The sequence below is a fragment of the Neovison vison genome, chromosome 13 (genome assembly GCF_020171115.1).
Source record: "Neovison vison isolate M4711 chromosome 13, ASM_NN_V1, whole genome shotgun sequence".
NCBI classification, from domain to species: Eukaryota; Metazoa; Chordata; class Mammalia; order Carnivora; family Mustelidae; genus Neogale; species Neogale vison.
The window spans coordinates 116505097-116530084 of record NC_058103.1 but is presented as its reverse complement, the minus strand read 5'-3'; the positions used below and the strand labels follow the sequence as shown (position 1 = coordinate 116530084).

The following is a 24988-nucleotide window of genomic DNA, read 5'->3' as shown; positions in this document are numbered from 1 at the left end:
AGCCCCACCCCCTGGGCAATCTCCCCTCCACACCCCGGGCTGGGCTTCTCTCGCAGCTGGACAGCAGAGCCTAGGGCCCCACGCCTGCCCCCCAGGGCCTTCTCATCTCTGCTTTCCTGATGGTCTGGATAAATTCCTTTCCCTTTAGTTCAGTGGAGACATGGGTGGATGTTTTTAAAAGGAACTCACTGGGAAGCAAAGGGAAAACAAACCCAAACAGAGCAGCCCGCCACCTAGAAACGGCCCTGGTCACTAAGGCAGCCATCTGTCTTAGCCACCCTTGGCCTGGGGTGCAGAGACCCCCTCTGAGGGCGTGGAGGGGCCTGGAAGGCTTTTCCCCGACTGTGTTGGGTCCAGACTGTCAGTCTCAGGCCAGCCTAGCCCCAAAGCCCTTCCTAATAGGCACCCCAGCTACACCCGGCTAAGTGCCTGCACAGACCTGGGACTCTCTTCACCTCCTTAATGAACAGATGAGTGAATGCCAGGGTTTTCTGGGGCCTCACCAGTGGCACAATCATCACCCGTGATTGAACAGTCCAGGACAGACAGCTTGACCTGTTTCCAAGTCTCCACCCTGGTCTAAGGAGCCCCCTAGCTCTGGCTGCTGGGTGTTAGCTCAGGACTCTGCATGTGTGGGGGGCCTCTGGCTTCGGTTAGTGGCACAGGGAGGACCTTACTCTTCTCACGGGCAGGCCTCCGTTTTCACTGAATTCACTTGGAGATCCTGGAGAGATCTTTGTTCTTAATGGGGTGTCTTCCTCTATATAATAGGGACAGGGCAGGAGAATCAGACATGATAAGCCCTGAGCTGCTTTGCGGCTCAGACCAGAGCCAGCCAGGAGCAGGAGAAAGACAGGGGGCCCTGAGTGCCGGGTTTCCATCAGTGCCGGGTTCCAGTCACCACTCGGCTCCTCGTTACCTGTGTGATGTTGGTCAGGGCGATCCCGAACCTCTCTGAGCCAGTTTCATGGTCTGTAAGATGGAAAGCCTGACCTCCCCTGTGTCCTAGAGCTGTGGGAAGTTTGAAGAGCTTGTGGGTGTAAAGCTCCAGGCAGAGTACCCAGCGCATGAATGGCTCTGGGAATGTCACTCCCACCTCTGTGTGACTCCTGAGGGCTCTGGAGGGTCGATCGTCCTCCAAAATGAAAACGAGGCTCATGATGGCGATTGGCCATCCTCTCTGGATGGCTCCAGCCACCCAGATGGCATCCCCGATGGGTGTCCACGCCTCCCTGATCTTGCCCCGGGGAGAGGGGCTGCTGTATTCTGCTGGACGTGCCCCTCCCATCCCAAGACCTGGGGCCGGAAGCCAGCAATCAAGGCGGTGCCACACGAATGCCCCCTCCCCACCTGCCTGCACAGCTACCCCCTCATTGAGAGGGGCCCAGCGCTCCTGCACCCGCTGAGCTGCCAATCGATTGAATCTGCTCCCATCCTCGGGCGTGCCATGAATTTTTCATCAAAGGCCTGTAGACTTTGGGAAACGCACAATTAGAAGCACCATCAATAATGTACCACGTGGAAGCATTGGCCGTGCTCAGCCAGGCCCCAGACATGGGCGTCTTCCAGCCCTGCTCTGGTGGGAGGCAGGAGGGGCCCCCAGACCCCTCTGGGGGTCTATCAGTAGACTGGGGCTGCTGAGAGGGAGGGGATGCCATTCTGGAAGGGTTGAGCCTGCCCCTTGAAATCCCACGGGGACCTGCCCGATCTACACTTCTATAAAATGGGTGCTAAGGAGGACCCCCCATAGTGAGACACAGCAGACAGCTGCTATGTCAAGATTGGGGCTCTTTGTGGGGAAGGTGGGGACCCCACCTTCCATGGGGTCCAGGAAGCAGGGCAGGCCTTAGATTGGGTGGGGAGCAGGAAGAGGGGAGCACAGAGGCTCCTGGTGGTGCAGGGGGGTTTTGTTCATCCCACTTGGCGGTCAAGGTCCACTGTGATCCCTGCCCCACCCTCCTACAGTCTCCCAGCTCCGGGTGGGGGTGGAGAGCAGAGGTGGTGCAGTTCTGCCACGGACAGAACAGGGGCGCCCTCACCCTGTCTCTGCAGATCTTTCTTCAGAGCCACCTCCAGACAAAAGCTTTTCTCACTCTCCTCCGCTAGAAGGGATGAGGGCTTCCTTTGCTGACTTTCTAGAGCCTGCATCAGTCAGCTAGTGACACAAGAGCTGGCCTTGGGCAGGCGCTGTTCTAGATATGTTACACAGATCCATCTAACTTCATGTCTCCCATAATTCAACGAGGCAGCCGCCACTGGGCCCATTCTACAGGGGAGGAGAGTGAGGCAGGAAGGGGGCAGGGCACTTGCCTCAGCAGGAGAAGCTGGTTCGTGAGTCCACACTCTTCACTCCCCGCTCAGAGCCCCTGGCTGGCCCTCCTGTCCGCAACTGGCCTTTCTGCTACCTCACTAAGGCTGCTGAGATCTCAGGGCAGGGCACACAGCCATCGGTCCCCATTGGCCACAGTGCTCCCCCCAACACGTGGAGAGTCTAGGCCTGGTGCCTACATTTCGAGGCTGTTCTGAACACAGTTCTTTCTCGCAAGAGAGCTGGCAGATGGGAGGGGAGAAGACACCAGGACTGAGATGGTCCATAACGTTTCTGCGATACTGTTGGATTTCTCTGCACCCAGCCTAGCTGTGAGCCTCTGCTCCAGCCAAGGATGGGCACCCAGGGTTCTGGGTCCCTGCACGTGGGCCGTGTGTGGCCTGAGATGCCGGTACCTGGAGGCCCAGCATGTGCCTGGCGAGCCTGAGTCCCCATTTCTAAGACCATTTTCTGGCAGAGATGCTGCCAGTGAGCCTGAAACACTTTGGCAGGCCTGAGCCCAATCTCTACCACTCCCACCAGCCCTGGAAAATCCCAGCCACCCCCCCCACCCCCCACCGGAGCCCGGGCAGGATACTTGGAGCCATCTGTGGCAGAGGCCTCCTGGGTTCCTGGGATGGGCCCAGGGCAGGGGCCGACTGGGGGTGGTGGGCAGGGAGCTGGGTAAAACTCCCCCTTGGGTGCCTCCCCAGTAGCGTGCTGCGTGTGGTCCTAATGAGTCTCCTGTCTGCCTGAGACTTCCATGACTCTATGGGTGGGCAGCCAGAGCAATGAGGAGCACCTCCATTTATGGGGGACCATGAGTGCTGCCTTTCCCCCAACCCAGGCCAAGGGTGCTGGGGGCCCTCCAGGCAACACACACACTCTCTAGTAGCCCCATTTGGGTACCAGATGGTGCCTCTGGCAGGGGCAAAGCCATGACGGTTAGAAGCAGCCTGGCACCTGGGGGAAGTGTAGACAGACAGCAAAGACGGGTGATGGGAGATGAAGCTGGTGAGGCTGCAGAGGCACTGAATGCCAGGCTAGGGCCCAGTCGTGGAGCAGGTTATGGTCAATGGAGGTGGGCTGGGCTGGAGCTAGACACTGACTATGAATTTCCAAAGATAACTCCCAGGATAAGGCCTGGTTTCCTTGCGAACATGCCCAGCATGTGGCCCCCAGAGCCCAGCGACGGCGAGAGGTTGTGCAGCACCCCACAGCACGGTCATGGCACAGCCAGCTTGACAGTCAACCCCCCAGGGTTGGGAAAGCCAGGCCATCTGGAAAATCAATGCCGAGGACTGGAGGCACAGTCCAGCAGAGCTGGAAGATGCTGAGACCCTTCTGGAGGCTAGGGCAGTTCTGAGAGGAGCAGGGTTGGGATGCCGGCTGCAAGAGCCTGGGACGGGGAGATGGCCAAGGGCAGGCATTGTTAGGATGCTGCCTTTTCTCAGTTGTCCGGGTGGGCCATCTGCCTGCCATCCTGGGGCCACCAGGCCATGCCGACCCTGCTCTGGGGACTGCCCAAGTCTAGACCTCCAGACCTACCCTACTCAAGAGCCTTCTCCAACCCTGTGACTCAGTGATGTCACTGTTCTTGGAATAGGCACCTTCCCAACCTCAAGCTCTAGGAGCCAAAGCGGGGACCAGAACCAGAGCCCTTGGCTCTCAGGCCCGAGGGGCAGCCAGCCTGCCCGGAGACGGCTTGATGGGGATCTGGGGGCTTTCTCTGGAGGTCAAAGTCCTGCCCAGTGGGATCAAGCTTGCAGGGATTCTCCCAGGGTCTCAGCCCGAGCATAGCTCCCCCGGGTGAGGAGGAAGGGGTGTGGAAGGAAGATGAAGGAAGAGGAAGCCTTGGCCACAACTTCAGGAATCCTAGCCTGAGGGGGGAGACAGTGCCCCACCCTGAGGAGCCCCGGTCTGAGGGCGGGTGCCTCGTCCCTGCTCTGGAGCACAGCTGAGAAGGGTGCAGGACCCACACATGCCTGATAAGGACACAGGAAAAGAACAGATGGTGCCAACAAGTGCAAATTAATTGAGCGAAGCCTGTGTACATAGGCGCTGCGAACAGGCGGCCTGACAGGCCCGGGAGAGGGTTGGGGGGGGGCAGGGCAGGGAGGGGGAGAAGCCGTAACGAGCACTTATCGATGTCTCCCTGGCTCTGCAGCCAGAGCACGCTTATTGACAAAGCCTGTCTATAAATCTCCAGGCCACGTCGCCAGGAACCTTAATTACGGGGCCTCATTACCCCTCACACCTCTAGGCGCAGGGGACCAGCCGGGTGGCTGCTGACACCGTGGCCGGCCTGTGACAGCTGGGCTGAGCCTGGGCAGCAAGAGATGCCCCGCTGGGATGCGTTGGTGGAGAGGCACAAGTTAGAGTCCTGTGTCCTGCAGAGCTGGCGGAGCTCAGCCTCCAGGCCAAGGGCACAGGCGTGAAGACTTCCGACCCAGGGAGCATGGAGTTACCTTCCGGTTTTCCCTGTTAGGGCTGTTGCTGGAGAGAGCTTTGCCCCTCTGAGCCTGAGTTTCATCAGCTGTACAGTGGGGAGAGGGCTGGGGTGAAGGTTAGGAGGGCAGAGTCTGTCTAGGGTCTAGCACAGTGCCTGACGCCGGTGTGTGGCTAACACATGCCTGTTCCCTCTCTCCCTGCTCACCCTGCCAGCAGCTCCAGAGGGAGAGCAAAGCAGCCCCAGGGGCCAGGAGCTGGCCTGGACATCACTTCACAGCATCAGATAAAGCGCCTTTCTTCTTCTTCATTTTTAAAAATTTAAGTATGTCCTATACCCATCATGGAGCCCAATGTGGGGCCTGAACTCACGACCCTGAGATCAAGACTGGAGCTGAGATCAAGAGTCGGTCGCTCAGCAGAAGAAGAACATCCAGGCGTAACTCACAGAAAGCCACTTTCTGACCAGAAGGGAGCAAGACCACAACAAGGCCGCCCTGTGGTCCTGTCTGAACACAGATAAAACATGAACATTGTTCAAACCACAGAAATGACCAGACAGCAGCCTTCCCTGGCCAAACTGAGTGCCTGCTGCTTCTTCACCAAGGACGATATTAGTCCCGTTCTGTCTCTCCCGCCTTCTGGATGAGAATTAGCTCCCCTCCTGAGAGCATCCAGCCAGAGCCAAACCCTGTGTCCTCGAACCTTCCCCCAAACCACGTGACTTGAGCTGAATCCCTTCTGTCCTTCCCAGCACACCCTGCCTGCTGTCTCCTACCACCCCCACCCTCCGCCACAGGGAAGCAATAAACCCAACTCCGTTTGGTTATAGGTGTGTTTTTGGCGGTCTTCAGCTAGTGGGGATTAGGAATGCAGGACAGAGGACTGTTTCTTTAGGTTCTTGTGTTCTCCAGGTGTTCTAATCTATTTTCATCCCCCACCCCTTTCATTGTTTCTGTGGAGGTGGGCGTGCCCCCTGCTTCTCATTCTTAGTCCCCTCCTCAAGCCCCAGAGCTGGGTTTCTGGCAGGGAAGAGGAGAGGTTCTGGGGGCCACCAATCAGGTCTCTGTGGGGGAAGGAGCCCCAGGCTCTGGGGACACCTGGGGATCCAAGGGGATCCCTGGGGAGGGCTCCAAGGAGGCTGAGACAATCTTGAGTGGAGCGAGGGACTGGGGAGTTGGAGCTCCCTCTTTCTCAGCGGCCACCTCAGTCCCTGGAAAGCCAGCACTGGGACAGTCAGTGGAAAGAGAGGGTCTTTGCTCCAAATGTGCTGCCCGGTGAGCTAGACGGAGCAGACCCCCAGGGGTGTTCTGGAGGGGAGGAGGGCATGGCTGGGCATTCCTTGAAGGTGCCTGGGGTTTGAACATGTGTAGGTCCCTGTCCCTGGGGGAACACCTACTTTGTCTCTGTCTCTCCAATCCCATCTAGATTGTTCTTAGGGGGCGTTATGTCCTCTCCTCACCCTTCATCCTCACTGGCTGGGGACCTTTTCTGGCTGGTTTGTCCCTCCTGCCTCCAGCCTAGGCGAGCACATTCTCCCCGGTCCTGAGTTGCTAGAAACTATACTCCATTTCTGCCAGGCTTCGCATAGTGTCTTCGCTTTCAGACTCTTGGGCAGTGCTTCTGGAAACCCCTGTGTATCCTTTGCCTTTGGAGACGGAGCCTCATGGCTGTTGGTCCCTCACAAATTCTTCTCACCTGGCTGGTCACGTGGCCTCTCCTGGCTACTTTCCTCCTCATGACTCATTCTCTCCATGAATCCTCCCGGGCCCAGACATTCACAACACAGGTAGCCGTGAGGGGAGGGGGTTCTCCCATTGCCTGGGGGTTCCCCCACCACCAACTCAGTCTCCTGGGATGCCTGTGCCCCTGCCCACTTCAGGCCCAGGCTTCAGCCTCAGGATCTAATCCTGATTAGCCAGACCTTCCCCACTAAAGCTCATCCTTACTCCTGCCTCAGGACCTGCCTCCCAGAGTTTTTAAGCTCCCCTCCCAGTTTTAAGGCCAAGGCCCCAGGACCCTCTTGCCGAGATGGCAGTGAAATTCTCAACTGGGCAGAGGACTTGGAGAGATAGGACAGAGACCCATACAGAGTGGGAATGGACTCCCCAAGGGAGGTTGTCTGGTAGGAGGGTCTTGGAGGGACTGAGAGAGATGGAATCTGGCCTCTGTTAACTGCTCTCTCCCCTACACTATCCTCTTTCACCTTGCTGCAAATGATAAGACGCCGAAGGCCCTTCACCACTCAGAGAGCCCTCTCCAGGTGCCACCGGGATTTTGGCAGCCAGCCTACACCATCCCATTTCCCAGGTGGAAAAACTGAGCTCCTTGCTGGATGGGAGATGAGTGGAAAGCAAACTTCCCGTCTCTGATCCAGACCTGGCCTCTCCCTGGGTTATGTGGTTACCTGGGAAGGGGCACTTTATGCATTTCTTGGACACGTGTACTGAGCATCCATGTGTGCCAGGAACCTAGAGTGGGGGTGCGGGAGGGGACATAAGGCAGGCAGAGGAGAGGAGCCAAGGTTTGAAACTGAGCAGATCCCATCAGGGTTAGGCGTGGGTAGAATATTCTGGGTGGGGGTACAGGCTTCAGAGGTCACGGGGGCCACCAGGCTGAGGGACTCGTGCTGCAGGTGAGGGAGCGACAGACAGGTTTTGGGGAAGGACAACACCTAGATTTTTGCTCTGGATAGGTTACCTGCTGGTTATGTCCTAGACTGGAGGGGGCCAAGAGCGCAGGACAGCCCCATCTGAGCTGTTAGCTCCTGGTCTCTGAGCCAGCTTGCTGAGGGAGCCCCCCACCCAAGGAGTGGGAAGGACCTTCTTCTTGGCCTCCATAAGGCTCTCCCCCACTGTGAAGCTCCCCACGCAGCCAGAGGAGGGAGAGTGAGATGCCTCTAGTCTCCCAAAACCATCCTCTGGGAGTGGGGTTCCAGCCGCCAGGCCATTGCCCTTGCCGGCCCTCCCGGATCCCCAGACCACTATTCAGCCATCCCTAGGGTCCACCCTGCCGTGGTGGATTTGCATATCTGAGAGTGAAAAACCTGCTGCAAAGGCTTAACGCCATTGGGGCTGCCAGAGCCCCCCTTTTGTCTGTTTGAGTAAGAGCTGGCTAAAGGCTGAAGGATAATTAGTCCCCCGTGGGCACCGCTGTCCCCCCTCCTTGAAGATTTAAAGGCACAGCCCACCTACTCAGCCCAGTTCTCCTCCCCACAGTTCCCCCTCCACTCTGGCCCGGGCCCCTCTTCTGCAGCCCCTCCCGCGGGCCCCCTCCACTCAGTCCTGGTGGGCTGGAGGAGGGGACCTCCGCTGCCGCTGGCAGGAGCCGATGAATGGGCATTTTATCTGATTAAACTGGGAGTGAACTGGCCCTTCTCTATTATCTTTGGAGCTGATTGGATATTTAACACCAAATGGTGTGTGTGTGTGTGTGTGTGTGTGCGCACACGCGCACACGCGTGCACAGACTGGGCTTTTCTAGTTCACATCAGGAGGAAATTGGATTGTACTGAAAAGCATTTAATCAGAGCTCAGGAGCCTAATAGAGTCACTGCTCTGGGGGAGGGGCTATTCTGCCCTTAGCCTTGGACAAGCAGGGCCCCTGTCTTGGGCCCGGCGAGTTAGAGGGTCCTGCTCTTGCCATCCCAGGGCTGCCACCTTCCCCACGGGCTGAGGACTTGGTAGGGCCAAGGAGCTGCACCCAGCCAGAGCCCAAGCACTCTTTCAGACCACAGCCCTGTGACCTGGGACTCTGGAGTTCCCTCCTATCCCAGGGCCTGTCTTCCTGAGGGCTGCGTGAAAGGTCTCACATGGTCACTGGGCCCTTAGGATATGGGATGGAAACAGCCCAGTTAGAGGTAAAGGGGATGTCTCCTAGGATATGGGGGTCTAGGGGCAGGGGCTGGGAGCTGCTCTCCCCCATGTTGCCAGGATCCAATGCGGAATTGGGGAATTCTTGGAGGTGGTTAATAAGGAAGGAAGAATAGAACGTAATTAATAGTTTGTTAGCTATGGCTTAATTTATGACTTTTCAGTTATGTGGAGTTCAGACATATGGTGTTTAGGACCTCTCTGCCTGTACTCTCAAAGGTTTGGGGTGGGCCTGGGGAGGAGACCTGCAGCCCCAGAGCTCTGTTTTGGTGTTTTACCAGCAAACTGAGGCAGCCCTCCCACCCAGACAGATGGACTGGGAACGCGGTGAGTTGAGCTCAGCAGGCTGTTGACTTCTGAGTCACGAGGCCCGGCCAAGGCAGCTGCGGGAGCAGGAACAAGTGCCCTCAGACCCCAGACCTGTGCTGGACCAATGAATGTTCTCCCTCAGTCTTGCCCTAGGGTCCTGGAAGGGCTACGGACTTTCCCGCACTTTCTCTAACCATAAAGTGGGATGATTACTGTCTGTCCTTCATCAGGTTAGTGCGAGGAGGAAATGAGATGATGATGAAAGTTCTGGGAGCAAAGTAAGAGTTCACCAAGGATGGGTGGATATAACTGGTATTATCAAAAGGGGGGCTAAGCTTGGCAGTCTGCAGAAGGAATGGGCCCCACTTCCCAGGTGTCACCCGGTTCTGTAGTCCCTCTCACCTTCACCAGTAGATGCTTTAAGCCCTCAGCACTTTATGGCCTCATGATCTGGGCTTTACTTACTGAGAGAGCTGCGTTCCTGCCCCGCCTACCCAGTGCTTAATTGGGAGCCGAGAGGGGCAGTGATAGAGCACGGTGCCAGCTGACTCCCTATGGAGCCGAGCCAGAGGTCACCCTACCTACATCTGCTTTGTTTGCCAGATAAAAGAAGAAATCGTCAAGACCAGGCCCCTCATTGCAGAGAGAGGAGGCTGGGGCCCAGAGAGTGGAGGGGTACAGGCAGGCCAACTGCTCAGGTCAGAGGCAGAGTCAGAACCGAACCCAGGTCTCTAGGTGCCCCTCTAGCCCATGTGCCCTTGGCTGTTAATTTTCGTGCTCCTCTCGGGGGTGGGGGTGGGGCTCTGCTCCAGTGGGCCCCTCACCCACATCCCTCCTCAGCCCGATCTTTAGGTGCTTGGGGGCAGACCCAGATTTGGCCAACCCTCTGTCCCATCTATTCCTAAGACTTCCTCATCTCACTGCTGGAATCCATTTTCCCCATTTTACAGAAAAAGAAACTGAGGTCCTATCTTGAGGACTAGCCTGGAAGGAAGGGAGTAGCTTGAGGACCCCCCACAATGTCTCTTGGTGAGACTCCAGGCCAACATTGTTCCACCTGGGAGAGAAGTATGGAGGCAGACGAGGACACACACACATACACACACACAGGTAATCTCAACTCAACAGATTCCTCTTACAGGAACAAGTTCACTAACCTATACTTCTTTTCTACCAACAAATCCAAGATCTGTCACGGCTTTCATGGCAACAACTACTGATGGCTGAAATCTGGAGCAGGGTGGGATAGGGGTTAGGGTTAGGGATGCTCTTTCCTGTGCCCCTACAATCTTTTGAGCAGACTGCACCCCAGTTCTGGTCACCCTCCTGCACGGATCCCCGATGTGTCTTTCCTCCTGAACTGGGGCTTCCTCAGGACAGAGACTTTTGTAGGGAGTTACCTTTTTGTCACTGTCACTGAGCTTGGGGATGTGCCTCTGGAGAAGGGGCAGAGGCGGAGGCCTGGGTGAGCTATGCTGCTCCCCACTTCCCTGCCCTTTCCCCAGCTCTAAGGGCCCATGAACACCGCGACTATTAATAATGTTTTCTGCAAAGGGGAGAGGCACCCTCGGTTTCCTCAGCACTGCCATCCACTCTCTTGTTAATCCTCTCCAAAGCCTCAACATTCGGGCACAGGGACAGTATTCCCTCCACTCAGTGGAAGAGACAGGCCCAGAGAGGTGGAGTGATTTACTCAAGGTCACACGGTTCTTGAGTGGTGGAGACGGGACTCGACTCTCTATCACCTGCACAGCTGAGAGGGCTCTGCAGGGCGAGGTAGCAGGGTGTGGCGCATGGCCCGAGCGCAGAAAGCTGGCTGAGCGAATGAATTAATGAACGCCTCTGCCAGACTACAAAGTCAACATGGAAGGAGAGAGGCAGCTCGAGGTCCGTGGGGGTGGGGAAGCACTTGACGTTTGTTCTCTGTGCCCCGCTTCTTGGCTCCTCAAGCACTCTCCTACTTGGGGCAGCCCTGGGGCTGGTGCCCCCTTTCCCACCAGTCTCCCCAGTCTCAGTCCCTTGGTCCCTGCAGACTCCTCCCCAGCTGGGCTGGGAGTCCTTCTCTTCAGATGGACATGTGCCTCCCCTTCCAGATCCGATCCCTAATATCTGTGGGGCCTGCGACAGGGGCATTAAGAGAAGAGGCTCTCAGCATGTGCCACCCCCTCTCCCACCCCCTGCACCACCATCCCTCCCACCCCCTGTGCCTAGCCAGGCTTTTCCCTGAAAGTACTCCACTCTGGGGTGGCCTGCATGGTTCTCAAGAGCAGGTTCAGGTCCATCAGAGCAGGGTATTCTGGAGTGTTGGAAAGTGATCTAGAATTGTGGACCTTGAGCTCCAGGGCACACTTACCCAGCCCCATGGACCCTTGTCCCATGGGGAGAAATGAGTATGGAGGAAGGCCAGGAAGGACCCTCTGAATCGTCTAAGGATGGTACCCCCCATCTTGTCTAATAACCCTGTTCTATGGGCCAGGGAGCCCGCTCCTGGGGCCAAGGTCACTTGCCTCTCTGGTCAAGTTGATCAGGAAGACAAGTCCACTCCAGTGGCTTTCCAGAGCCAGTGGCTTTCCAGAGCTGGGCAGCACCGGGCTCCCTGCCTGCTCCAGGGACCAGGCGGGGCGGGAGGGTGGTACACCCTCAAGTGTGTGAGTATGTGGAGTGGGGGAGGGCTGCTGGCCTGTGGGGGGCCTTGCTCAGCGCTCACACACACCAAGAGACAATAAATCGACAAACACTTAATCTCTCTGCAAATTGAAACGGAGCCGTAAATATCTGCTGCATCCCAGCCGCTGAGTTATGAGTCTTGTTTATTAATCTCTTTAGTCCCAGGTGATGGATGGGGGAGGAGAATGGCCCACCAGAGACTCGGAGGGCAGGGGCAAGGAGGGGAGAGGAGTGGGCCAGGGGTCTGGGAACCGCCCATCGGGAGGAAGGGTCAGAGGGCCGAGGTCTGTAGGACTCATGCTTCCCCCCACCCCTGCTTCCCCCTCCATCTCAAAGGGCCCATGAGCTCGGGGACCAGTCCTAAGCCTTGCACACAGTGGACAGCCCTTAGGTTTCCAGCACAGGGCCATCTGCTCTTGTTAATCCTCCTTGTGGCCTTAGGAGGGGCACGGGGGAGAGCATTCCCTCCACTTAACAATGAGGAGACAGGCCCAGAGAGGTGGCGTGACTTTTGCAAGGTCTCACAGCTCTTGAGTGGTGGAGACTGAAGTCTGCTAGGGCTTCATGAGAGAAGGGGAGGAAGGGTCGTGGGGGGTTTGGAGAACAGGGCACCTGATGAGGGTCTCCTTATTGCTTCTTTCCTACCTTTCTCCCCTCCCTCCCCTCCTCAAACACTTGTGAGCTTGCCCTCTTTCTCTCTCTCCATATGTGTAAGAACTGGTGGAATAAGAGAAGGACAGAGTCGGGAGCTGTTGAGGGGCTCAGCTGAGTCCAGCAGCTAGCTGTGACAGGTCCACTGCCACTTCCCTCCAAGATCTGTGTTTAGGATCGCCCCTCCCCCTAGTGCCAGCTCCTGGGTTCAGAGCTGGGAGGCTGCAGCAGTTCAGGGAATGAGCTGGGGAGGGCTGGTGTGGTTAAGTGTGTGCTTATGTGATGAGCATATGTCCCTTCTTGGGCCTCTGGCCAGATGGAAGGACAGGGGGGCTTGCAGAGGTGATGAGACAGAAGACAGAAGGCAGACCTGGCAAACGGGAGGGCTGCGGGCACTGGGCAGTGGAGCTGGGGACTACAGACGGTGAGGGGCTGTAGCGAGAGGAATAAGGTGACAGCCATGTTTCTGGAATGTGTCTGGTGGTTTGTGTGGGGAGGCTGAGACGGGACACCGAGTCAGGTGCTTTTGGTTGGAGGCTCTTGAGGTAAGTTCCAGATGGCTATACATTCTCTCTCTCCGTCTCACTCTGATTTTCCTGTTTCCTCTGCTCCTTGTGGTCCCAAGTATCAGGGCCCCCTGGTGGGGATCTCTCTCCCAAGTTGGAGTCAGTGTCCCTGTGGCTCCTGGGGGCCAACCCCAGGGTCCTGGACTTTGGGACCCCATCACCCCAGATAGCCATTCCTGCAAGTCACCGATGTGGTCATTGTCACAAGCAGGAATCCACTGGCAGGACCCGTCACCTGCCACCAGGTGGTGCCTGGGGAGCGGGGCCTGCCCGGAGCTGCTCAGCTTCCCCGGCCGTGGACCTCATCCTGGGCAGGGGCCTGAGGGCAGGACCAAGGCTCTGGTCACAGCACAGGAGCCCGTGGGACTCCAGGATTATCTGCTTCAACTTCCTCGGCGGACAGAGGAAGGAACTGGGGCCCAGAGAGGGGAAGGGAGTTCAAGGTCACTACAGGGAGGTGGTGAGAGCTCTGTGAGAGCAGGGGACAGTGTGGAGCAGGGTTGGGTGTGTGCGAGAGTGTGTGCTGTGTGCGGGGAGGCTGAGGGTGTGGCAACCACCGAGGGATCAGGGCTGGGGAGGGGAGGGCCCATGCCTCGCAGGGAGACCCTCCTCCTGGTTCTCCTGAGTCTGTCTCGGGTTTACCACTGCAAGTCCTATGGCTTGGGGACCCCTCGGTCGTGGGCAAACAGGGGTGGCTGGGCACCCTTGGGCCACTCCAGGCAGGGAAGCAGAACCATGCTCCCAGGAATCTCTGCGACACCACCCATCCCCCGTGACTTTATGAAGGCCCCTCCTCAGTTCCATCTGGCCCTGTGGGGCAGTTAGAGCAGAATGAGCAGCTCCCCTGTGTTACGAAGCTCAGGGACACGGTGCTCAGAACCATCCTGGGAAGGTGAAACAGAGCCGCCAGTCCCTCTCCACCTGCCTGGGGGGCGGGGTGGGGGGGTGTCCCTGGGCTGGGAGGCCTGCCCTCTGGTGGTCCCAACTCCACCTTGCTGCTGTGCGATCTGAGAGGGATCAGTTCCTCAGGCCTTCCTTCTTCTCTTTGCCCATGAAATGCGGCCCCCTTTCTTGGGGAAACGGTGTCTGGAGGAGCTGGATTCAACCCACCACCCTTAGGAGAGGTTAAATGGGGTGGTGTGAGGGGGAGGTGGAGTTAAAGGAATGAGGATTAAGGGATCATTCTAGGGTCCAGCAGACATAAGAAAGGGAGAGAGAGGAAAGCTGTGCTGGGGTGGGTGGCGTGTGGGCACAATGAAGGGGAGAGATGGATGGGGGGGAAAGGCTTTCAAAGAGAGAATGAAAGAAATGAGTTATTCCAGTGTGGGGAGGTTGGAAAAACTCCACTGAATCTTTAAACAACCCTTGTCAATTATTCATCTGCTGGTATGAGGGCCTCTGGTCTGCCACAAATCTCCTCTGAGCATGGGAGGGAAAAAGGGAGGGAGGGAGGGAGGGAAACAGAGGGAGTCAGAGAGAGAGAATGAAAGCCAGAGACTCAGAAAGAAATTGAGACAACCAAAGAAAGGCAGAAGCAGGGAGAGGCAGACATGGGGGGTGGGGAGAGAGAGAGACAGAGAGAGAGAGAGAGAAAGAGAGAGAGAGAGAGAGAGAGAGAAAGAGAGAGAGGAAAAACAAGGAGTGGTGAATGGAGGGAGGGAGCCAGAGAAAAGAGGATGAAAATCCCGTTCTAGAATTTCTGCAGTACAAGCAACACTGAACGCACAAGTCTTGAACAGTACTTCTGCCTCCTCCAGGAAGCCTGCCTTGCTCCTCTCTCTCTACTGAGGGCTCACTAGGTGTTCCCAGCAACACAGGGTGAGCGTGACACTTAAGAAGATAAATGGTCCGGGCCATGCCCTTTTGCCATTTATCCCTTGCCAAGTATTTCCTGCGTGCCGCTCTGTGTCGCTCTGTTGCTTCCTGGAGTGTGACTTGCTCCTGCCAGCTGAGAACCTCCAGGGCTCAGGGCCTTGGCCTCTTCCTCCTCCACCCTTCCCTCTGCACAGCTGGACACAGCACTGGGCACCTGGCCGGGGTGGGGTTCTGGTTTTCTTCAGGCTGGAGGAGTTGCTAAGCTTGCTGGGTGCTGCCAGGGAGGAGGCGGGGTTGGGGGGTGGTGCGGAATCCTGGCCCAGGGCAGGTGGTTTATAAGTTCTCTGTGAATGGAACCAGCCCCTCATCTTCCCCACTCTTGAAGTTGCCTGGCTCAGCGTGAGGTGGGCTTGGGGAAAGGGTGGGGTCTGGGGGTGAAGGGCAATGCTTACAAGTTGTTTAATGTTCGGGAGTTACTAAGATCAAGAGGACTCTTAATTTTGCACTCTTCACACTCAAAAGCTCACGTCTTCCAAAAATGCCTTCCTGGCCTGTTCAGAAGGGAAGTGGAGGCTTCCTCCAGCCCTTCCAAGCCCTACCAAGCTCTGCCAAGCCCTGCACCTGACCCCGGTGCAGCGTGGGACCCCGGTCTCAGGGAACCCACTCAAGGACAGGAGCTTTGGACAAAGTGGCATCAGAGGGGCACCTGGGTGGCTCAGTGGGTTAAAGCCTCTGCCTTCGGCTCAGGTCATGATCCCAGAGTCCTGGGATGGAGCCCCGCATTGGGCTCTCTGCTCAGCGGCGAGCCTGCTTCCTCCTCTCTCTGTCTGCCTCTCTGCCTGCTTGTGATCTCTGTCAAATAAATAAATAAAGTCTTTAAAAAAAAAAAAAAAAGTGGCATCAGAAAGGCATGGGTTTGCTGGGTGTGAAGGCGGACCCAAGGGTACATTAGGGGAAGGGAGCTTGCTGGGGCTCACTGGGGCTATGGGGCTGAGAATGGCAGGCCCTGGGGCAGTGGGGAGCCTCTGCGGCCTCTAGGCAGAGAGGGCACAGACCCCGCGTCCCCTCTACTCCCTTCTCCCTTCCCAAGATGCTCCTTCCTCCAGAAATTGTTCCATTTCCTCTTAAGCCAGAGTAGGCTCTGGAGGGACTCAGAAGCAAAATTGTTTCTTGGGCTCTGGGGACCATGCTCCTAGACAGACACACTCCAGGAATCCAGAGCTGCTGAGAGGCTGACAGCCTGAACACACAGGCGGAGAGAGAAGGGAGGCAGGTCATCGCTGGCTCGCCACTCAACCACCGTCATGTCACCGGGGGTCCACTGCCACTTCCCTCCAGCCTCCCAGCCACCTCCAGCCACCCTCCAGCCACCACTGTGATGGTTCCTGGAGCCACTGCCACCCAGATGTGTTCCAGGGCTGCTCAAGTCTTTTCTCTTGTTCTGTGACTCTGTCTGTGGCTTGCACACTATACGTGTGCTCACGCCCATGGTCCGTGTTTGCATGTCCTATCGTCCAGTACTGGGGGAGAGCGTGTGTGGCTGGACTCCTCTATTGTTCTGTAACTACAGTCTGCTGCTCCCTGGCAGCATTCTAGTGCTTGTCACTTTGTCTCCTGTTTGCGTGAGCTTGTCAATTGCTATGTAATTTTGTGTGGTTGCTATGGAACAGTGACCCATTGCTACACAGCTACCTGTGATTTCACGGAGCTGCCCATTGTTGATACCCACCCATGTTCTCTTGCTTGGGACGGGGATTGCTGGCCATGTGGGTGTCTGGGTCCTGCCCCGCTCCTTGCAGTCTCTGGCAAGCGGGTAGGAGCTGGGTGCTGGGTCTCCAGGACCAAACTAGGGCACAGGATCAGAAGTGGGAAAAGCCAGATGGTAAATCTGAGCCAAGGGAGAGAGAGAGAGAGAGAGAAAGATACACACACACAGACTGAGAGAGAGAGAAAGAGGGAGGGAGGGAGGAAGGGAAAAATGATGGGTTGGAGGACTGAAGGCAGGGTTGGGAGGGAAAACGGAGTGGAACCAAGGGTCAGGCACCAGGAGGGGACAGGCTGGGTCTGACACAGGCTGTGATGGGCAAGGGAGAAGGGGAGGCCCGGTGTACTGAATACGGCACGGGCGTCTGAGGGACCCAGTGGTGTCAGGCTGGCCGAACAGTGCAGGGATGGACATACAGACCTCTGCAGCTGCCTGTTTTCATCTGGTTATGAGCAAGGCAACATGGGACAGTGGCATCAGGAGGCCTTAGGCAGAGTCACCCCACCTTGAGACCTCCTCATTGCCATCCTTCATCAAATTAGGAGATTGGACAAGACGCCCTCTAAGGTTCTTTCTGATGGCCTTGCTGTCCAGCCACGGGTTCTATCACATGGCCCAGTATTTACCACCATCTTGCCAGGTGCCCAGCAAGGGGGAGGGTAGAGGGAGTGCTGGGAGATTTCCAGAAGGGCACGCTTCCCTGCACACATGTGCCCAACTCACAGCTGCCCTGATAGCCTGTGGGTATAGGGGAGTCCTAAACTTCCTTGTACACGCTCACAACCTTCCAGAATCTCGTCTTAGTGCCCTTGTGGCGACTTTTTTCTTATCCTCCCCTCCGTGACTCACAATGGTTACTTGGCCTCTTGCTCAAGAACAGTTCCTGCTCTTGGCTCCCCTGAGCAGGCCAGTGTCATCTCTTATATTTGAATCCTGAAGAGAAGACAGAGACTGACCGCAGGCACTATTCATGCTGCCAAAGTCTCTAAAGACAAGGTCTCCATATTTATTTTCAACCCGGTTGAGAGCCAAGCTGGCAGGTGAGCCCTGAGTGCTGCTTTCCCAAGGGGCAGAGGTGAGAGAAGGGAGTGTCAGAAGGTGGCCCATGGGTGTTCTGGCTCCTGTGCCAGGGTGGGCAGGGGCAGTCCCTGTGGGAGCATCTGGGCATGCCCTGGAGAAAAGCAACCCTTCCTAATCATCAGATGGGACGTGTTCCAGAAAAGTGCAGAAGTGCCAGGGGAAGATGGGGAGGCTGTCGGTGGAGAGGGGCAGGTCCTGAGAGGGGGAGTCCCAGGGTTTCCCCAGGGGACGGTGGCCTTGGCTGGGGCCTTTCCTCAGGATCTTTCTGATCAGCGTTCCCCATGGGATCCGCTGCGGAGGAAGGGAGGAAGACATACATGAATCGAGCCGTGGTAGCCCAAGGGAGGACTTCGACTGGACTGTCTTTTGGTGGCCTGCTCTGTACCTCTCTGCATTAAGGGGCCAGGATTCAGCACTGACCCCTCACCAAAGTAAGCCACCACCTTGGCCAACTTCACCAACCCTTTCCCAGCAACGGATCAACTGCAAATTTTATGACCAGGACGCAGACCCTGTGACCAAAGATGGTGTCCTCTTTCCTTTAAGCCCCAATCTCCTCTTTGAGAAGTTAGAACTAATGACTTAGAGGGGCATCCCCTTACCTGGAGGACATGCTCCTGAGAAAGTTTTGGGCTGATCCCTGCCTAAGTCAATGGACCCCTGTCTTACAAGTGTTCCAAGGGTTTCCTTGGAAGGAAATTGTGTGGGAGTTCCATTCAAAAGGTGAAGAAACTCTGTAAAATGAAGAATCCACACCTTCCACCAGGTTAGCTTAGGGGTAAGTCACATACAGAGGGTTCCTGAAGGGAGGTCTCCTTGCCACTAGAGGAGTGAACCAGGTGACAGTCAAAGCCCTTCCCTGTGACCCCTTTCGCCGCTCTGGCCCTCCCTGCCCTGGGTGGAGACACTCACCATTTCATGGGACATCTTGGGCACCTGAGGCTCTATCTCCGTTTCCTGAGAGGTAGATGGGCTGGAGTCCATACTAGAGCTCACCGTGGCCTTGGACCAGGATTCACGGATGGTACCCAGCTTCTCATCTAAGATCTTGGGGTCCAGGATGGGCAGAACCTGGCTGCTGTTTGGAGTCAAGAAGTCTTCCGGCTTCTGGGAAGAGAAGGTGCGAAGAAATTTCTGTGTCTTTCTACCACAAATGTCCTTTCTAGATGTCCCCCCAACTCCCAAGCCTCTCCTCTTCATAGCTCAGGAGGCCCAACATGCCTGGCCCCTGTCTTCCACCTGCCCCCTCGCTCCCTGGGGCCTTATCACACTGTCCTTGGCATTCCTTCTACTAATGAACCTCTCCTGCCTCAGGGCCTTTCCATTTGCTGTGCTCTCTGCCCAGATAGACTCATGGGTCTTTCCATGGCTGTCTTCTTCTCCTCATTCAGATTTCTGCCCAGATATATTCTTCCCAGAGGTGTCCTGGCCTTCAGGAGAGAGGCCCACCCTCTCTAAAGTCACCTCTCCTCTAATATATGCTCTCATCACATTATCCCTTTTTACTGTTCATAGTACTTAACTCTACCAGAAAGTTAAACTTGAAAAAACTGATTTTTGCTTGTTTACTGTGTGCTTCTCTCTCATCCCCACACTAGAATGCAAGTGACATGTCAGCAGAGACTCTGTTTATCCCCAGTGTCTGCCTCATTGTATGTGCTCGGTCACTGTTTGTCGCAGGAATAACCCAACCGTGCCATCCAGGACTCTCACATTTGGGGCAGGAACATCATCCTCGAACATCGCCATTCTCCTCTGACACCCTTTGCTGGGAAGATTTCTTTTCCATTTCACATCTGCCCTTAGCCTCCCACCTAGCACCTATTAAACAGTCTCCTCTCTCTCTGCTCTGCTGGGCCTCCTCCCTGTCCTTCCAGGTTCTTTTTCCTCTTCCATTCTCCCCTTAGCTGACTGCAGCTCTCACCTCTGCCGATCCAGAGCTCAGCCTCACTCAGACACCGGCATCTCCAGGAAATCTCGATTTCCCCCACCCACACTTGCTCAAAGCTTTTCTGGGATCTTCCAGCCCAGCAGCTGACTCTCTCTGTTCTCACACTGCTCTCTAATCCTAAGCTCATTTGCCATTTCTTTTTTCTGCCCAAACTTTATGTTTCCTGGGCTTAGGGACATGTGTGATGCTCCCTCAGAGGAGAGATTAGTTTAAAACTCTCTTGGAAACCCATGGTTAGCCCTAACACGTGTATGTTATTCAAAGGCTGTAGGGACCTCCAGGATGACCCGCTTCTTCCCTACATCAGTTGCTGGAATTCTGTCCTGGCCACGTAGCGGATAAACATGCCACCATCTGTGCTAGAAGTAAATAGAACAATGGGCACAGTGCCAACCAGCACAGGATATGCTCGGGGTTAGAGGTGCCTGAATGTCTGACCCGAACAAACAGAGGAAGAACACGCACGGGTGGGCCTCCCTTAAAGTGACACTCTTTCTATAAAAACCCACACATACGAACCGGATGAATCAGGATAAGGACCCTTCACTTTACCACTTGGCTCCTTCCCATAATGATTCCTTTATTCCCTTTTCATGATAAAATTTTGTCTGCAGAAGTTCCTAGGGGTAATAGGGGGCTCAGTCAGTTAAGCGTCGGACTTTTGGTTTTGGCTCAGGTCATGATCTCAGGGTCGTGAGATTGAGCCCCGCGTTGGGCTCCAGGCTAGGTAGGGAGTCTGCTTGATATTCTCTCCCTTTCCCTCTTTCCCTCATCCCCCTGCTCTCTCTCTCTCTCTCTCTCTAATAAAAGAAGTAAATAAAAAAATAAAATTTGGCATGCAGAAATTCATTAACATTAAGTCTTTTCAGGCATGTGTCAGTGGAATGAGTAATAGTCATGCAAGGACAGAAGACTCCAGTCCAGTCGGCCTCACCTCCCACCTACCCTGTCAGATGGGTGCAAGAACAGATAATTCCAAAGAGAAAGCAATATATGAAGATTTTTGGAATTAGAAGAGTGAAGCATTGGGTGATCTTGCAGCTGATCTGGGCACTTACTGTAGTTCATAACCAAAACTCCTGGGCCTGTTTTGTCCCTGGGCTTTAGGCCTGGCTATCTCTCTCACCTGCCTCTCCCAGTGGCTATGGTTTAGGGAGGACGAGAGTCATTGTGAGTCTCCCCACTGAACACCCCAGCACCTCTGTATACCATCTGAATCAGGTGCTTTGGGGTTGTTTTGTTGTCTCTGCACTTTCAGATGTGTGGGTAGATGGATGCAGGACAGAATAAAGGAAAGAACAGCTAGCCAGGGCAAAGATGATCTCCCCATTGACCAGCTGGCCCCTGGGACTGGGGTGAGATGCTGATTCAGGACCTGTAGTGACATCTCTCCTCATTTCCAGGCAGAAAGCCAATCTCACTGCCCTGGATTTCATAGACTGCCATCTAATCCAGTTAGGGGAGGAAGTGGAAGTAATGAAATCAAGGAAGAGATCTCCAGAGGTGCCCCATCAGGTCTGAAAGCAGAGACACACTGCAAGAGTCCCTTCCCCCATTGCCTGTCTCCCTCACATCTACCCTGTGTGGACCAAGCACCAGCTGGTAAACTCAGTGACCCAGAGCTGACATGTACTGGACCCCTGATCAGAGCTGGGCACTTATCAGCTACTTAAAATAATTTTTTTTCCAAAAAACAGACAGACTGTCACATGTGATACCTCATTTAGAGGTGTCTGGAATCTTGGAAGCTTGGTTAGCCTACGTTCTTCTATGACTGAACCCTGAGAGCTTATTGGGAAGTTCTAGCTGGGCAGGGCAGCTACTATACACCCTTGCTAGAAGAATAGTCTTCCTCCATCTAGAGAGCACAGCTTTGGGAGGGATGCATGTGGAGCGGTGAGGGAGGAAGGGGACACCTGCCTAGCCAGCCAGGTCAGCTGAACCAATCCTGGTGATCACTGGGGTGACAGATGCTACAGCCAGCTCACCCTCACATCCACTCACCAGGTTCTTTTATGTGGATTCTGAAATTTATTATAATTAATTTTTCATCACAAAGATAAGATTAAAATGACACTGACCCCTCAGTCCAGACCAGAGACTTCACCTTGTCAGTCTCTGGTAGGCAGGCTGTGGGGGAGGATGTTCTCAGGAGGAGGGAAGGAAAGATAGGGTGTTTGTGGATGTCAACTCTTCTGCCCCTTCTGATCCATAGGTGCTCTTCCTGTGGCTCCTGCCAGACTGAGAGGATCTACTCTGCTCTGCCCTATCCATGGCTGGCCCTGGCCAGTATTTTATCCCACAGCTGCTTCACGCTAGTACCCTCTACTCCCCACACCCATCCTTGCAGGACTCCTGACCACGATTCTAATCTCCTGCTCTAATCAACTTTGCCAGGATCCATCTTGGTCTGGGAGATGGGGCAAGTTGAGTGGGTGACTTTTATAGAATAATCTTTAGATTCCCAAATGGTAGAAGCCCCAAAGGGAAGAACAGTGTTCAGAGGCAGTGGCTCTTGTCATATGAGGTAAGTGGCACCAGGAGGTTCCCAATACCCTACACAGTGCCTCATTTCTCCTTAACACTGCCTACTCAGACTGCTCAGCTTTAGTCTGCTCACATTGTGGGGAGGCAATTGTCCCTCTTGTCCTTGCTTCTCATGGGAAAGGAGATTGTCTGGGGCTACAGGAAGGCGCCAGGCTGCTCAAAATGGTGGGCAGTCAGGGTGGAGGATGGCAGAGGGGGATAATGCTAAAATGAGAATGAGGAGAGGGTAGGCCTTGGGGACTAATTCCTCCCTATTTAAGCCCAGGCTTACCTAGCTCTCTTCTTCTTCCAGGTGGGGTTGGAGGCTGCTAGCCCACCCCACATGCCTAGTTGTTTGCTTTTCTATTTGGCAGGTCTCACCCTGCTGGCTGAGGCAGCTTGGGGCTGATAAGTGGCCCCTCATTCTGGTTCCATGGCTACAGCATGTCCAGCTTTATTAAGGCTGTAATTGGAGACCTACTTTGAAAGCTCAAAGCAATGCACAGCCATGTACTGGCTCAGACTCGCTGCGCAGCCCACCACTCCTTGTGCTGCTGCAGCTGCCCCATACCACGTGAGTGTCATGGTGGAGAGAAGACTCCGCTTCCTCATGCCTCTCAGCCCTGGCTGTTGCCAGCAGAGGAGGGTCTGTTGAGACAGACCAGGCCAATAGCATCACAGGCTCGAGGCTTCTTGGGTCACCTGTTTCCTCCTCCTCCCCTAACATCTTCTGCCTCCCTTCTACCCACTCCATCCCCTAGATCCCTGATCATGCAAAATGCAACAGTTCCAGCCTGCCCTGGCAATTACAGACGAGCCAGGATGCAGCTGCTGTCCTTGGTGCTGAAAGCGCCCGCCTTCCGGCCTGCCTGCCTCTCGCCCCCGCCCTGAGCCTTCTCGCTGGAGCGCACATGCTCTTAATTCAATTAGCTGGCCCTGAACCCTCCCCAGGGAACCTGAAGCGGAAACTGACAAATTCTGTTTAACAAAGACATTTGTCCCCCGCCCCACCGGCCTTGGGCTCTGCCCGCCTGTATCCCGCTCATTAGGTATCTAACAAAGTGCGTCCCAAGAAATCTGCTTCCAATCGCTAGTAATTCAGGAGGCCTGATGCAATTTTCTCCCTGATAAGGGTGTCTCTCCCGCTGGCAAGCACCATAATGAGCCCTGTGCAGCAGCTCCCTGATCAGTTACTGCTTTGTCATTTCCTGTGGCCCCAGTTGTAAGTTCTTATCTCTTCAGCTGAAGGCAAGGCTTGGAAAACGGGCCCTCCAAGAGGGCTTGCTGCATCCCATGCATATCACAAGCCTCATTATGGCATCCTGCACGGTCTTGCAGCTGCAGTGGGGTTTGAAGCTGAGTCTCTGCCAGCAAAGAAGGGTCTGAGTGTTAATCCTCATTGTGGCCATAATTCATTCTCCAGAAAATGGTTTTCAGAGGGTTAATCTAAAAGCAAGTTGCAGGATCAGGGGAGGGGTGCCAGTGATAAGGATATTTAACAATTCTGGCAAGGACTTGAGTATTAAATAGAGCCCTGCCCACAGCTCACTGGACAGTCTGTGGGCTCACTATTGTTAGATTGGAATCTGGGCATTCTGCATTTCATCTCTCCTATTGGGTCCCCCCATTTACCTCTTGAGAAAGCTTTCCAGCATAAAGATCAGATCACATCTTACTGCTGCCCAAAGACTTTCCTTAGCTTCGAATCACTGTGAAACACCAGTAAAGTCTAAACCCTGCATCCTGGCGTACAGGCCCTCCATGGTGTAGGCTCAGTCTCCAGTCTCATTGCCCACAACAGCCTCCATATGTCCCACATGCTTCAGATACCATCATGCCTCCATGCCTTTGCACCTGTGATTCCTTCTGCTTGAATCACTCTTGCTTTGCCAATTTTTAAGCCATTCTTTGAGGCAGAGTTTAAACTATTCTTCTATGTGACTCTTCCCCTGACCTTTGTATGCTCAATGCACTTCAGCCAGAACTTAGCAAGATGGGTGGTAATGATCTGTCAGGGTGCTTTACTGTTTGGCACAGGTTAGGGCTCCAAAGAAAGGCTAATGACTTCATGCCTGAATGACCTTGGGTGGAGCTGGGATGCATCTGGTTTGGCCAAAGAGAGGTCTAGGCTATGGTAGTGTGACTTTGAGATGGGGAAAACCCAAGAGCAGCCCCCACTCTCTGAATAATTTTGTCTAGAAGTTTTGCCCTGTTTTCTCCCCTCCCGCTTCTTCAATCCCGCAGTCATGCATTGGGCTCACAGAAGAGCAGAGCAGACCAGGGGTGGGCCAAGACTTCCAGCTTCCTTAGCCATCTCTGTATCCTGACTCAAAACATCCCATCTCTGGCTGGGAGTCCCAGGCTCACATTCTCAAGGCAGCAGAGGCCTGCGGTGGGTGACGCATCTGGAATGAGCCTGCAGTATGGCTCTTGGTCCAGCCCTGCCCACTCATAGGGCAGGAAGCAGGTCTTCACTTCTCCTCCACAGCTCAAGGCAGGGTCCACTGGGGACACTACAGCAAATCTGACCTCGAGAGAGATGATTGTCTGTCTCTTCTCCGTTTCTTCATTCCCTGAAAAATTGCTATGAGACCGAATGTGGGGCTGGTGATGTTTGTCTTCAGCTCTTGACAAGGCCTCCTGATGTCCTTATGGATGTGAGTCTGGTGGAGCGGCTGTCACGAGGGGCGGGTGCTGAGTGATGGATTAGCAAGTCTCCATTGTTCCCCTCCCCCAGGAGCCCTGTCCTCATGTCTGATGTGTCAGCAACTACACTGAGCTGGGCACTCACACAGGCTCCTTCATTCCATTTTCACTACATTCCTGGCTGGTAAGGATCACAGCTCCTTTCTGTGGATAATGAAGGGGGGACTCAGGGAGGCTAAGATCAGTGGAAGATCCAGGATTCAAGCCCAGACCTGAAGATGCACACTGTTCGTGTAGGGGGCGTGGGGTGGAAGGGAAGACAGGCAGGGTGTTGTGAGGTTGTGGGAAGGGAAAGGGTCTTTTTTCCCTGGATCCATCATTGTC

At 55.1% G+C, this 24988-nt stretch overlaps 1 protein-coding gene across 1 annotated transcript in view; it reads right to left on the bottom strand.

Moving 5' to 3' along the window:
- The window catches only part of CCDC33 (coiled-coil domain containing 33), a 101335-nt gene that overhangs the window by 19049 nt on the left and 57298 nt on the right, over positions 1–24988 (bottom strand). The window contains exon 13 of the mRNA XM_044230237.1: positions 18394–18588. Coding sequence (XP_044086172.1) covers positions 18394–18588 — 195 coding nt within the window. The remainder of the gene's footprint in view (positions 1–18393; positions 18589–24988) is intronic.